The sequence below is a fragment of the Neurospora tetraspora genome (genome assembly GCF_033439725.1).
Source record: "Neurospora tetraspora strain CBS 560.94 chromosome Unknown B0H65scaffold_1, whole genome shotgun sequence".
NCBI lineage: Eukaryota > Fungi > Ascomycota > Sordariomycetes > Sordariales > Sordariaceae > Neurospora > Neurospora tetraspora.
This window is the reverse complement of record NW_026944383.1, coordinates 858,897-872,850: the sequence shown is the minus strand read 5'-3', so window position 1 is coordinate 872,850 and position 13,954 is coordinate 858,897. Positions and strand designations below refer to the sequence as shown.

Below are 13,954 nucleotides of genomic sequence, written 5' to 3'. Positions count from 1 at the left end.
ATTGTCTCCAGCTGGTGGGCCAAGGAAAGTCACGGCTCCACTATCTGGACGGCCTTCGTCATTGCTGCAGTCAGAGCAATCCACGCACACGGGCCGGGCAACTTGGCTCACCTCAGGTTGGCTGCAACCATCAAGTCACGGCTCGGTGTTACAGGTCACGCAGAGTACCTTTCCGGCCACCGCTGTCGAACTTCTACTTGGCTCTTTTGTTTGCTCCAGTCCAGTTTCATATCCCTCATCACGACCTTTTCATAACTTTGGTTTCCGACTCATCAGCAACTCTTCAAGTCAACAACAGGCGCAGTGGTCGACTGACATTGCGCTATCAACAGCAGCCGTACAACCGGTCAATATTTGAGGATTCTCGGGTGTTCGAGCCGTGGGAATTGGGTCAGGTCATCTGAGTCTTGTTCGAGGCTCAGGTTGGCTCCGTTTGGAATAGCCAGGCACATTAAGGTAGCCTGGCGCGCCACCACCGATAGGTACTTACACGCCGATCCGACAGCTCACTTGGTCACCACCTATCATCTTCCTCAAAGCACGCACGTCCAGCGCGCCTGGTTGGAGTGTCTCTTCAACAACCCGACACCGACTTCCTCCCAAATTCAGTCGAATAACGACAACAACTTTACCTTCTTACGCCAGGCCATCAACAGTGCCTTCACTCGAGGCCTGGGCTATTTCCTACGATCATGGCGTTCGGGATACCCCGCGCGCTCGCGCTCGCTGCGCTATCGCTATCATGCGTTGCCTCAGCCTACCAGAACTACACGTCCATCGATATGTTGCGAGCGCAAATGGAACTGATGGCTGATCGACCCAAAGACTGTCCTCCATGGTACGCTCCGTTCCTCCGGCCGTTCATATGTTTGGCTTGGTGATGCTGATGATACTATCCGGTTAGCTTCAACTGCAACCTTCCCATGTACTCGTGTGGTCAATTCGCATCATGTAGCGAGTACAGTGGCAAGTGTATCTGTCCCGATGGCTTTGGCGGCGACAACTGCTTAGAACCACGTACGTGAACCCCGATGAGTAGGACCGTGTTGCTCTCCGATGTGATGCTAAATATCGTTATGGCTTGTCACAGTTTGCGGCTCACTTTCTCGAGGCCCCGATCGACCGGTCCGCAAGGGCAAGTCTTGCGAATGTGACGATGGGTGGACAGGCATCAATTGCAATGTCTGTACGAATGATAACGTCTGCAACGCCTTTACCGAAACTGGGGATGGTGGCGTCTGCTATACCGGCGGCGAGGTTGTCAAGCAAAACTACCAGATCTGCGATGTTACAAACAAGGCTATTCGGGACCTTCTTGGAACCAAAGTCCCTCAGGTTACTTTCACCTGCAAGAAAGAAACCGGCGAATGTGACTTCCAGTGTAAGTTATTTTTGTCCATCGGTTCGAAAGCCTGCTCACTAACATGTTTTCAGTCTGGGTCGAGGAACGCGAGTCGTTCATGTGCCACCTGAGAGAATGCGACTCGACTGCCAACTTTGACTTCGACAACGGAAAGAACACGACCTCATACAAATGCGAAAAGATTCAATGCGAGTGTATTCCGGATCGAATGCTATGCGGCGAACATGGCTCCGTTGACATTGGCGATTTCCTGTCCGAGCAGATCAAGGGCCCTGCGAGCTTCGAATGCACTCAGAACACTGGTGAAGCAAAGAAGTGTGCCTTTAAGGAGCCCGAGATGAACAATCTCATCAATGATGTGTTTGGCGACCAGAGCATCCTTCTCACTTGCAGCGCTGGCGAGTGTCTCTACCACACCGAAGTACCCGGATACACGCCTACCGTCCCCAAGATCAACACGCCACTTATCGCGGGTGTTATTGCCGCCTGTGGGCTCTTCCTGGTTGCCGTTATCCTGGGAACCTGGTACCTCTCCCGAAGAAAGTTCAAGTACGGCCCGATTCACCTTGATGACTCGGACGACGAGGCTATCAAGCTTATGACCGACCACAAGCCCGCTTCCCTCTATTTCGAGAACGTTGTCTACAACCTAAACGGAAAAGATATTCTGTCTGGGATCCAAGGCATGGCTCATCCGGGCGAAGTCACCGCCATCATGGGAGCGTCTGGAGCAGGAAAGACCACGTTCTTGGATATCCTTGCCCGGAAGAACAAGCGCGGCCAAGTATCGGGAGACTTTTACATCAACGGCGAAAAGGTTAGCGATGCGGAGTACAAGAACGCCGTCGGCTTTGTTGACCAGGAGGACACCATGTTGCCGACTTTGACCGTACACGAAACTATTCTTAACAGCGCCCTGCTTCGCCTACCGAAAGACATGACACGCGCCGCGAAGGAACAAAGAGTGATTGAAGTCGAGAAGCAGTTGGGAATTTACCATATCCGGGACTCCCTGATTGGTTCCGAAGAAGGCAAAGGACGTGGCATTTCCGGTGGAGAAAAGCGCAGAGTTGGCATCGCTTGCGAGCTGGTCACCAGTCCTTCGATCCTTTTCCTTGACGAGCCCACCAGTGGTCTTGACGCTTACAATGCTTACAACGTTGTCGAATGTCTCGTTACTCTGGCCAAGACATACAAGAGAACCGTCATTTTCACCATCCATCAACCGAGATCCAACATCGTCGCGCTGTTCGACCGGCTCATTCTGTTGGCTCAAGGCAAGACCGTGTATTCTGGACCTCTGCACCAATGCCAGGAGTATTTCGATCAGATCGGCTACACCTGCCCTCCTGGCTTCAACATTGCCGATTACCTGGTTGATTTGACCATGCACGCTGGATCAACTACCTCTTACGACGATGGTACACTGTCAGTTGATGGGGTTAGTGTGGGACCCAGCAGTACTAGAGCTGTTAAGTCAATCGCCAGCGTGTCTGGAGTTAGCATCGGTGATGACAGCCTGGTTGAATCATCCTCTTCCCGCCCTAGGAATAAGCGCCGTGACTCGGTCAGACGCAGACAGGAGAGGGAGCTCTATACGAGGCGCAAGCAAGCCGTTGATACTGCTGTCTCCTCGGATGCTGGAGACGAGATTGGGGGTTACAAATTGCAAAAGCAGCCACCGGTTACTCCTCTGCGGAGCATGAACGATGACCTCCACGACCTTCCCCCTCCTGCTGCTACTGGCACCGATCTTGACGTCCTTATTGAGTCGTATGTCCATTCCGACATTGCTGCTAGTACCCATGATGAAATCCATCAGGCAATCGCAGCTGCGGTGAACAGTAATGGTCAAAATGCCAACGGTTATGTTGCAGATGGGAACATCTACACCGGTACAATGGGTAAAGGTTATGCTCGCGTGGGCTTGTTCCGACAGTTCGTTATTCTGTCTCAGCGCACTTGGAAGAACCTGTACCGGAACCCGATGTTGATGTTGACTCATTACGCGATCGCAATCCTGTTGGCCGTTTTCGCCGGCTACTTGTTCTACGGCTTGACCTTGGACATTGCGGGTTTCCAGAACAGGCTTGGCCTCTTCTTCTTCGTCCTCGCTCTGTTTGGTTTCAGCACTCTCACGAGCTTGGGTGTTTTCTCCCAGGAGAGGTTGCTGTTTGTACGCGAGAGGGCGAATGGCTACTATTCGCCTGTTACCTATTTCGCCGCCAAGGTCTTGTTCGACATTGTTCCCCTGAGAATCATTCCACCCATCCTGCTTGGCGCCATTATCTACCCGATGACTGGTCTCGTCGCCGACTACCAGCGGTTTTTCGTCTTTATCCTGGTCTTGGTCCTCTTCAACCTGGCCGCTGCAGCCATTTGCCTGTTCATTGGCATCGTTTGCAAGGACGGAGGTGTGGCCAATCTGATTGGTAGCTTGGTTATGCTCTTCAGTCTTCTCTTTGCCGGTCTGTTGCTCAACCATAACGCCATTCCGGCTGCGGCGCTTTGGCTCCAGTGGCTCTCTATCTTCCACTACGGCTTCGAGGCTCTGATTGTCAACGAGGTTACTCAGCTCACCCTCGTTGACCACAAATACGGTCTTGATATCACTGTTCCTGGCGCCACGATCTTGACCACTTTTGGCTTTGACAACTCGGCAATGTGGAGGGATATCATGAACCTAGGTCTCTTTGGCATGACTTTTATCATTCTTGCTTATGGTGCTATGCACATTCTCCTTGTTGAGAAGAGGTAACGCGGTGATAGAAGACCTGGAGGATGTAGCAACCGTTATTAGACCGGCGTGTATGACGCGTTGACTCTGATAGATAGATGTCATACTGTACCCCTGTTTTTCTTTGTTTGTACGGCGTTTTCTTCATGATGGACATAATGGAATGGTTTCTTGGAAATATTTGGTTGACACTGGCGTATTGGGTCATGGGCATCATCGTACTATTTAGGCAACAAATAAAGCGTGTTCTGAAAACCAGCGGTTCAGAGAAATAGGGTATCGGAATAAAGTACAGTGTTGTAAGTTCAATATGAGTGTTGTGATGGCTGGGTGTCCTTGGCCGATCTGATTCTATTTGTACACAACCCTCCCTTCATGTATAAGGTTGCTGGGTTCACTAATCGTGTAAATCCTCACGACAAAGCAGCAAACCTTTGACTATTTGTACAACCATGATAAGGGTAGAGAAGGACGTATGAGATGTAGTAGCGTTCTTGCATCCCAACTACAACTTGCCGCCAGTCAACTCCTCAGCCACGTTCTTCTGCCTGACTGTCGTCTTCACGGCGGCTGAAGTGGTAGCAGTAACTCTGTCGTTGAAACCGCTGAACTCGTTTCGCAACTCTCTCAAGCTGATAGGGTTCTTCTGCGAATCCCAAATGCTGCGGCCGCTTTCCCAGAGACCGGCGTTGTGAATCTTCTCGGTGAAGTGCTTGTTGACGTGCTCCTCCAGCTCCTTCTCGTCCACAATAAAGTTCTTGGAGGCCACGTACAGCTGGACGAGGGCGTCCCGGCGCGCCTCGCTCTTCATCGCCTCCTTCTCCGCGTGCCTAATGCGCGCCTCCTCGGCCTTCTCGAACGCCGTCGGGTCCACGGGCACGAACGTGTTCTTGGCCGTGCTCTCGCGGATCGTCGCGCGCGTAAACACCTCGTCCAGACGCTCCGGCGCCTGGGCCGCCCGCTTGTTCGCCAGGTACCGCGCCTTGCTCTCCTTCGCCTGCTTCTTGTCGAGCTTCACCTTGCGCTGCCAGAGTCCCTGCAGACCGGCCTCGAGCGACTTGCGCCGGGCCTCGGCCATCTTGCGGCGCCACGACTCTTGCTTGGACTTGGGCGGCAGACCGGCCAGCTCGGCGGCGGACTTGGGCGCGATGCGATCGACATAGCCGGGTTGGACCTTCTCCGGGACGCCCTTCTTGGGGAAGATGGAGCGGGGAATCGGCAGGTGGCCCTTGACGAAGGGGTGCCTGACCTCGGAAGACTGCGGCGGCTCGGGGACCTTGATGTAGTTGGGCGAATCGGGGGGGACAGGGACCGAGTCTCTAGCCGATCGGGTGGCGCTGAATGATCGGGCGGTGACGGCGCGTGTTACTAGGCTGGTAGTAGCGCATGTTGTGGTCGAGGAAAAAAGAATGGACTGCACGCCGCTGAGCGACGGCCTGGCGAGAGTTGGCGCCATTTTTGAGGTGGTGGGTTGGCTGAAGACGGGGTGGGCGGGAAGGGGTCGGAGTTGGGAGACCTCTGGCCGGGCCGTGATATGCGGAGGTTTCGTGCGACGGACGGACCAGGCGGGTGCAGCGGCCTCTCTCGCTCTCCTAGGTTCGGCTCGGGATCGTGGGACACGGAACGGGGCTTTCAACTCGAAATTCTGAAAGCTCGGGGGGTCAGAATGGCGCTAGAGCGCTTTGGTGCTAGCTTTTCTGGTCGCGGGCGTTCTGCCGTCGCACACCGCTAAACTTTTTGTGCTAAGGGGAGCTTTCAGCAGCCTCCACACCCCGCCAAAAAACTGAGAAAACTTTCGCCGGGCCAGTCGCTGAATTGCATTTCCTCCTTCCCATTCCTTCCTCGCTTCCCTCTCTTTTTTTCTTCCCCCAGCACTCTCTGCCGATATCTGATACCCCAAAGCCTCGTTTCTTGCTTTTTACCCATTCTTCCCTCTTTTCGTGTGTTTCTTCTTTCCAGTCAATCTCCATCCCCCCGATTCACGGATACCCCCGGACCGCTCTCGCAGGCGAGAACGAAATTTTTCCACATCTGCATCCTCTACCCACAAACCTAATCAGAAGCTTGGCATCGAGTGACATCTGCCAAAATGGGAACAGGAAAGAAGGAAAGATCTCGCATTGAGCGACAGGGCAAGGTGACGGGCGATCCCAAGGTCAAGGGCGAGAACTTCTACCGGAGCGCAAAGAAGATCAAGGCCTTGAACGTGCTCAAGGAGGGAAAGGCCATCCGCAACAAGGAGGGCAAGGTCGTCAAGGCCGCGTCGTATCAGAGCAGAGATGTCCCCACAGCCGTCATCGAGCCGAACCGGAGATGGTTCAACAACACCAGAGTCATTTCGCAAGACACGTTGACATCTTTCCGGGAGGCGATTGCTGAGAAGGACAAGGATCCTTACTGTACGTTCAACTCCCTCTTTCTTTCCCCTCTGTCCGGCCGACCCAAGACTAATGCGCTTTGCCTTGTAGCGGTGCTGTTGAAGAGCAACAAGCTCCCCATGAGCTTGATCAGAGATGGTCCCAAGGATGCGTTGAAGAAGCATCAAGCCAAGATGACGATCGAGAGCGAGCCGTTTTCACAGACCTTCGGCCCCAAGGCCCAGAGGAAGAGGCCAAAACTCAGCTTCAACACCATCGGTGACTTGACAGAACACCAGGAGAAGAGCATGGACTCGTACCAGGCCAGACTTGAGGAGATCAAGCTACTAAGTGGTGCTTCTGGATATGGCGGTGGTCTCGCCGATGACGATGTTCAAGAAGAGGTTTTCAGTGTCGCGACGGCCAAGGAGGCCATCTTCACAAAGGGCCAGTCGAAGCGTATCTGGAACGAGCTGTGTAAGTTCTTCTGTGCCTCTGGACTTGTGACTTCGGTTTGCTAACAATCACACAGACAAGGTCATTGATTCGTCAGATGTCATCCTGCACGTTATCGATGCCAGAGATCCTGAGGGAACCAGGTGTCGTCACGTTGAGAAATACCTTGCCACTGAGGCCCCTCACAAGCACCTTATCTTCGTGCTGAACAAGATCGATCTTGTTCCTTCCAAGACTGCTGTAAGTTTACGTCACCATTTGCTTTCACTCCTTTTTCTTGAATCTCTCGACTTGCCTAGCGCAAATCTTGAGGTTCCCAGGGATTTTGTCAGGATTTTTCCCGCATTCACTTGCGCTCATTGGGATTGGTCTGTTACATCGCTGGGAGATTGATATCCACCTCCCAACTTCCCTGGTCCCGTCTTGGGATCGGGGATTTGATGGACTCCGTCTTGGAGGACTTCACGGGATACCGGACGTGTTTCGTTTGAGTTGAATTCCACCCTGCCTTTGAGCAGACCCTACCATGGTGGTCTTCTTAGTTATGATTCACACATTTCTTCACACCACATCTTGTGTGCTAGTTTCTCAACGAATTGAGACTAACTGAAAGAATAGGCTGCATGGATTCGCGTGCTTCAGAAGGATCACCCCACATGTGCTATGAGATCTAGCATCAAGAACCCCTTCGGTCGTGGTTCTTTGATCGATCTCCTCAGACAGTTCAGCATCCTCCACAAGGACAGGAAACAGATCAGTGTTGGTCTTGTCGGCTACCCCAACGTCGGCAAGTCGAGTATCATCAATGCCCTTCGTGGCAAGGCCGTCACTAAGGTTGCCCCTATTCCCGGTGAGACCAAGGTGTGGCAGTACGTTACCTTGATGAGGAGGATCTACCTCATCGACTGCCCTGGTATCGTTCCTCCCAACCAGAACGATACACCACAGGATCTCCTGCTTCGTGGTGTCGTACGTGTAGAAAACGTCGATAACCCAGAGCAGTACATCCCTGCGGTGTTGAACAAGGTCAAGCCTCACCACATGGAGAGGACATACGAGCTCAAGGGTTGGAAGGATCACATCCATTTCCTTGAGATGCTTGCCAGGAAGGGCGGCAGACTCCTCAAGGGTGGCGAGCCTGATGTTGATGGTGTTGCCAAGATGGTTCTCAACGACTTCATGCGCGGCAAGATCCCTTGGTTCACGCCTGCCCCCGAAAAGGAGGAGGGTGAGACTGATACCATGGAGGGCCGCGAAGGTCGCTACGGTGAAATGTCCAAGAAGCGGAAACGTGACGAGAACGAGAGCGCGCCTGCCACCACTGCCACCACTCCCGCTTCTGCAGGAGAGGATGCCAAGGAGGATGACCTTGAGAACTTTGCCGGCTTCGACAGTGACAGCGACTCTGAGGTCGAAGAGGCGGCTGAGGAGAAGGGCGAGGAGAAGAGCACTGCTGAAGATATGATACCCCTGGACGCGTCGAGCGATGAGGAAGAGGAAGACGAGGAAGAGGGCTCTGATGGCGAAGATGGAGAGGAAGGATCCGACCTCGACATCGAAGGTGCCAGCGAACTTGAAGAGTCCGATTCAGAAGCCGAGGCTGCGCCAGCACCTCCTGCGAAGAAGCAAAGGAGGAGCAGGAAGTAAATGCAATGAGCGCGGCGGGTGGCTGGAGTGAACCGAGGATGCTTTCAAAAGCCGACCTGAGAGTCGGCGACGATCCTACCAGATCATGAAAGCCGGTGTCACTGATAATAAAATGTTGAGGAATTGGGCATAACCTCAGTATGGTGTTTGTTGCCCGTTGATTTTCATTCCCATTTGTTGTCTTCTCTGTGATAAAAGTTGTGATATTGCGTTTATGTCTTGTCCTTGCTACTTAGCTTCTCTTCGAGTGTTTATCGCAGTGGTGTTGTGGAGTTTGGGAGGATTTTTGTGGACTGCGGACGATTGCTTTAGAAGCAGCCAAGTAGCTTCTCTTACACCATGGTTCTCGATTTTGTGGACATATCATGCTTGCGTTTGCACTGGAGTTCACTGCTTGCGAAGTTGAAGAAGAACATAAGAATTTTTGGTCCCCACGTTTTCAAGTTGGTTACATGACCATGCCCACAATCATGAGGTTGCAAGGATATACCACCGAACAGGCCTCGTATAAGACACATTCGCATACTCTTCTACATATCAACTCGTCTTTACTATGCCTTCTACCTGGGATTTACGATATTCCCCGAATCAAAGCAACCTACATGATCCCGTGAGCAAGGTGAAGCTGATATTGACAGATGTGAATCAGACCACAAATTTCTCGGATGAATGGTTTATCCTAACCTGGCGCCGTGAACTGAATGTATGCTCCCGACTTGACAATTTTGTCTAGGAGAGCAGTCTCAGACATCCCCTTGACACATGATCCTAGGGTCAAACACGAGTGTTCTTTCCTGCCAGCCAAAGCATTTTAGATCGTTAACGGCAGGAAGATTCGAGATTTGACCAAGTACAAAGCAACAGGAGCCAATACTCGGCGCTTCTAGCCCAGACGAGCGACGAGGGCACACAGGATCCAGAACGTCCCATTTCCCATTTCCCATCCCCAGTCCCCAATCCCCATGGGGTTAATCTTGTATAACCTTCTGCCTTATTTCAAACGCCGTGTACCAGCAACGCTGTCCCGGCCTGTGACAAGGACATATGTAGGACAAGTGACATTCCCTTGGAGGTCTGTTTGTGGAAATTTTCTGCGATAATCATGAAAGATCTAGAACTATGGACAGGCTCGCGAGCATGGCCTTATAAAGATGTACCGTATGTCTGGTGCAACAACGATTTGATTTTGATACTGATATCAGGTGGGCAAGGGCAGTTCCAAATCACGACCGAACTTTTACAGGACCTGAGTAGGGTTACAAACCACGGTGCTTTTACTCCGGTCGTTTGTTACACGGCCATGAACGGGGCAAAAGATCGAATTTGTCAACCTCTTTAATATACTTTGATCAGTTGCTTCGGTTAGTTTGTGATGTGTGCTCGGTGTGGCGTGGTTGGTGTTGGATGATGTGGGACGAACTGGGAGACTGGGTATGTAAATGATATTGATGTGCTCTTCGGTCCTCGGTCCTCGTTTTGGAACTGTTGGTTGTTTGGAAATTTGGAATGGGGAAGTTTAGGATTTGGAATTGTGAAATGTCCATCAGATTAGGAAGAGAAGGAAGGAAACGGACCGGATGTTGTGATTTGTAAGGCTGGGTGGTGCAAGAATGCCCCTCGTTGAGGTATATGACTTGAGAAGCTTGTTAGTGTGGGACCTCTTGTCGAGTGTTTCAAACGTTGTCGATACCTAGTTGAAAGGCATATTTAGCTAAGAATACCAGACATGCTATCGACCATAGGCTTTTGGTCGATGTCGAAGCAGTTCGATGTCACTAAGAGTTTGTGAAGTAAATGTCTTCTCATTCAGACGACTTTTTGAGCTACAAGCAGCTATCTACGCAACTACGGTAGCTACCCCTAACTGCATTGCTTACTCTACCCATGCCCCGCTCGCGACTCCTCCCCAGCCGTAGAGGTGTCTCTCAGCAACTCCCCTGTTTCGGCCATTGCTCGTTGGTCCTTGGCCAATTCGATACCAAATAATTCCAAATCCATTCTGCTAGAGATCATCCTCTCCTTCTCTGCGTCCAACTGAAGTGCCCTTCTTAAAAGACAGTCGTCCACTTCTCAGAACTTCCACAGCTTCACCATCATCATCGTCGTTCAGAACTCCCACTTGTCCACTTGTAGTGACTTTATCGATAACCTTCACCCACTCGCACTATACCATCACCACCAAATCCGCACTCTCATCACTTCCCATCACAATGGCTCTCCCCCCCAAGTTCGCCGGCCAGCGCTTCATCCCCACCGCAGGAGCCGGCGCCAGCTCTTTTCCTTCCCAGCCCCTCCACACCGTCGAGATCTTCCTCGACTACGTCTGTCCTTTCTCAGCTAGTAAGCACCTACCTACCTACCCACTCAGTTCACCAACCCATCCATCATACAATACGTACGTACCCTTCCCAGACACGATTTACTGATCCCACCCATCCCACAAAACCAGAAATCTACAACACCCTCTACACCACCCTCCTCCCCTCTCTCCGCTCCGAGCACCCCGACCTCGGCTCCAAACTCCAATTCATCTTCCGCCACCAAATCCAACCCTGGCATCCTTCCTCCACCCTAACCCACGAAGCCGGCCTCGCCGTTCAACGTCTAGCCCCCACCAAATTCTGGGACTTCTCCGCGGCCTTGTTCAAAGACCAAAAGGCTTATTTTGACGTTTCGCTGGTGAACGAGCCGCGCAACGAGACGTACAAGCGGCTGGCTAAGTTGGGGGCGGAGAGTGTCGGGGTTGATGAGAAGGAACTGTATGAGCTGTTGGTGATTCCGACGGAGAAGGGAGAGGATGGGAGTTTGAATGTGGGGAATGGTGTGACGAATGATTTGAAGACGGTGATCAAGATGGCGAGGTTGGTGGGCGTGCATGTGAGTCCGACGGTTATTTTTGATGGGGTGGTTGCCGGGGATGTTAGTTCTAGTTGGACGGTGGAGCAGTGGTTGGAGTTTTTGAGGAAGAGTACTGCTTGAGGGGTTGGAATAATTCTGTGAGAGAATGTGGGTGGATGGTTGACCACTGGATAGTTGGCCAAGTCTATGTGTAAATGATCGAGAGTACAGCACGGTTCTTACTGGGGCTTCTAGTGTCTCAATGGAAGGAATGAATGCCAGTCTTTCATGGTGATAAAAACCCGGAATATGTCATTTGGAGGTGACCCATGACAAGCGAGGACGCACTGGTGCTTGAAGAGCAACTGGCTAGGGGAGACAGGAAATGCCTACATGCTGATACATCATTGTGGTCAACACAAACCAAAGGTGTTACACGGAACCTGTGAGCGTATTCTTGTTGGGATATCGTCCTCTTCTGCTACTTACTACTGATACTACTTGACCTACTGAGCTTGCCTCTCCTCTTCCCTCTAATGTTCGAATATGCTGAGACCAAAAGAAAATCAACCAAGCGGCAGACGAAACCTCCCCGTAAAAGAAGCTGAGCAAGTGAATCCATGAAGCTTTCAAACAATGCGCACTGATCACTGGGTGACGAGGCACCTGATGGTGGGACAGTGTGAGTGCGAGTATGTGGAGAGGATATTTTACATTGCAAGTGAGGTATAGAAAAAGAAAAAGAGCATCTACCAGCTGGATGTACTTCTGTGTAGTTTAGAGTCTATCCTGCTTGCGACGCTCGTTTCTTGTCCTGCGCATGAGCTTCTTGTACTTCTTTTTCTTGATCTTCAGCTTCTTTTGCCTACGCACGCTAATAGCATGCATGATCCCCTGCTGCTGACGAGCATCCTCGTAGCGGATCTGGCGCAAAGCGAGACGCTCCAGGAAGCTGCGCGGCTGCACGGCATCGTCCTCGACGAGTTGTGGGCTGTGCGCCATGATGTTGTACTGGCCGTTGGTATCCCTCGTCTCCTCGATCGTGACGACCGCCTTGTACACGCGCGTTTCCGGCTCCTGCTCGGCGGCGGCGGCAGCAAGCTCAGCGATAGCAGCAATCTCCTTAGCAGCAATCTCCAGGTCCTCAGCCTCCGCGGCGGCCTCGTCAACCTCGGCGATGGGCTCGGGCGGCGGAGGAGGGGTGAAGGGAGGGAAGTGGCCGGACATGGAGTTTAGCTGGAAGTAGACATCGGACTCGGTGCCGTCGGGGTGCTTGAGGCTGATCTTGGTAGAGCCGTCTTCGACGTCGTTATCGGAGAGCTTAAGCCCAGACATGGGCGACTCGAGATCGTGTACGGCCTGCGACAAGGTCGAGAGGACATCGGTCGCCTTGTGTCCCTTGCGGTAGTTGAAGATCTCGGCGAATGACTCCTCGGTTACCGTCTTGGGAAGAAGCTGAGTAACTGAGATGGGCCTGTGGAGGGCGAAGAAGGTCGAAAGCGCGAGAGCTAGAACAGCTTGTTAGTAACTTGATTCCAAACCTGTGCAACAAAAGGCGCGGATAAACGAACCCTCGTCCTTGATGTGCCTGGTGCTGGGCACACTGGGGAGTGGCGGCATGGCCGGCTCCTTCGCCTTGCGCTTGCGCTTCTCTCCAGGAGTCTTGGAGGTGCCGGCGGCGGGCACAGAGGCGCGGGTAGCGAAGGCCCTGGAGGAACCGTCATCGGGGCTAGACGACTTGGAGGAGGAGTATCGTCGCTTTTGCAGGGAATTGGGCTGGTAGGACGAGAGCATATAGGAGGCGCCGGCGCGAGGGGCGGAACAGGCTGCCAGAGAGGAGACGGCGGGCGACTGCGGCGCGGCAGCCACGACCCGTCGGACGGACTGGGGAATCATGATGGCGATAAAGAGAATTCGATGTTGAGTTGAGGTTGAAGGGTACTGGGTCGCAGCTGATGGATATATGCCGCCTCCGACCGGCGCAAGTTCGCTTCGCAGACGGCGAGTCGAAAAGAGGGTGCAGCAACCGAACAACCGGGAGGAATGGGTTCGGGGGAGGGATCTGCAAATAGGAAAGGGTCAAACGGGGAGGTCAGATCAAGACAAGGCGTAGCAGGACAAGGGCGGTACTCAGATGGTCACCGGCCCGAGTTTGCACTGGACGTCACGTTAAAGTGCCAAAGTTCGATTGCCGTTTGGCTGAAAGGCTTTGTTGCCCCGTGCGCACCGCACCCACCTGCGCTAAAATTGATCGCCACCAACACGATAAGGCCGGGTGCGCCTCTAGCTAGCGAAGCGAGTACGTACCCCGGACCTGATCTGTCTCAGGTCCGTACCGTGACCCCAACTCCCGACTCCGGTTGGTCTGTGCCACCTTCCGAAGCCCAGCCCGCGCAGAGATTCCCAGCAAGGCAGGCATTACAGCATAATCTTCATGTTACAAGGTGCCTTTCTATGTCTGTATGCTGCTTTGTCAACACACCCGACACCTTGTTGCGTCAGGCCCAGACTGCGATTTAGAAATCGGCTCATGGTAACCCTTCGGATACCACCATC

The 13,954-nt window shown here is 52.8% G+C and overlaps 5 protein-coding genes across 5 annotated transcripts; 3 read left to right on the top strand and 2 right to left on the bottom strand.

Moving 5' to 3' along the window:
• Positions 1-548: 548 nt before the first annotated feature.
• On the top strand, positions 549-4,363 carry B0H65DRAFT_8042 (uncharacterized protein). Its single transcript, XM_062831440.1, has 4 exons — positions 549-838; positions 905-1,017; positions 1,091-1,381; positions 1,435-4,363. Exons 1-4 carry the CDS (start codon positions 693-695, stop codon positions 4,119-4,121), a joined length of 3,237 nt encoding a protein of 1,078 aa, XP_062685692.1. The 5' UTR covers positions 549-692; the 3' UTR covers positions 4,122-4,363.
• Positions 4,350-5,841, bottom strand: B0H65DRAFT_447954 (uncharacterized protein). The gene has a single exon (XM_062825883.1). The coding sequence runs from the start codon at positions 5,554-5,556 to the stop codon at positions 4,606-4,608; it is 951 nt and encodes a 316-aa protein (XP_062685691.1). The 5' UTR covers positions 5,557-5,841; the 3' UTR covers positions 4,350-4,605.
• A 26-nt stretch (positions 5,842-5,867) lies between these two features.
• Positions 5,868-8,743, top strand: B0H65DRAFT_8034 (nucleolar GTP-binding protein 2). The gene is made up of 4 exons (XM_062831439.1): positions 5,868-6,499; positions 6,569-6,934; positions 6,990-7,153; positions 7,532-8,743. Exons 1-4 carry the CDS (start codon positions 6,190-6,192, stop codon positions 8,558-8,560), a joined length of 1,869 nt encoding a protein of 622 aa, XP_062685690.1. The 5' UTR covers positions 5,868-6,189; the 3' UTR covers positions 8,561-8,743.
• A 1,694-nt stretch (positions 8,744-10,437) lies between these two features.
• Positions 10,438-11,857, top strand: B0H65DRAFT_8058 (uncharacterized protein). Its single transcript, XM_062831442.1, has 2 exons — positions 10,438-10,900; positions 11,010-11,857. The coding sequence occupies exons 1-2, from the start codon at positions 10,771-10,773 to the stop codon at positions 11,537-11,539; spliced, it is 660 nt and encodes a 219-aa protein (XP_062685689.1). The 5' UTR covers positions 10,438-10,770; the 3' UTR covers positions 11,540-11,857.
• Positions 11,807-13,587, bottom strand: B0H65DRAFT_8021 (uncharacterized protein). Its single transcript, XM_062831437.1, has 2 exons — positions 12,970-13,587; positions 11,807-12,906 (listed from the first exon to the last, which is right to left on the bottom strand). The coding sequence occupies exons 1-2, from the start codon at positions 13,292-13,294 to the stop codon at positions 12,176-12,178; spliced, it is 1,056 nt and encodes a 351-aa protein (XP_062685688.1). The 5' UTR covers positions 13,295-13,587; the 3' UTR covers positions 11,807-12,175.
• Between the last annotated feature and the right edge of the window lie 367 nt (positions 13,588-13,954).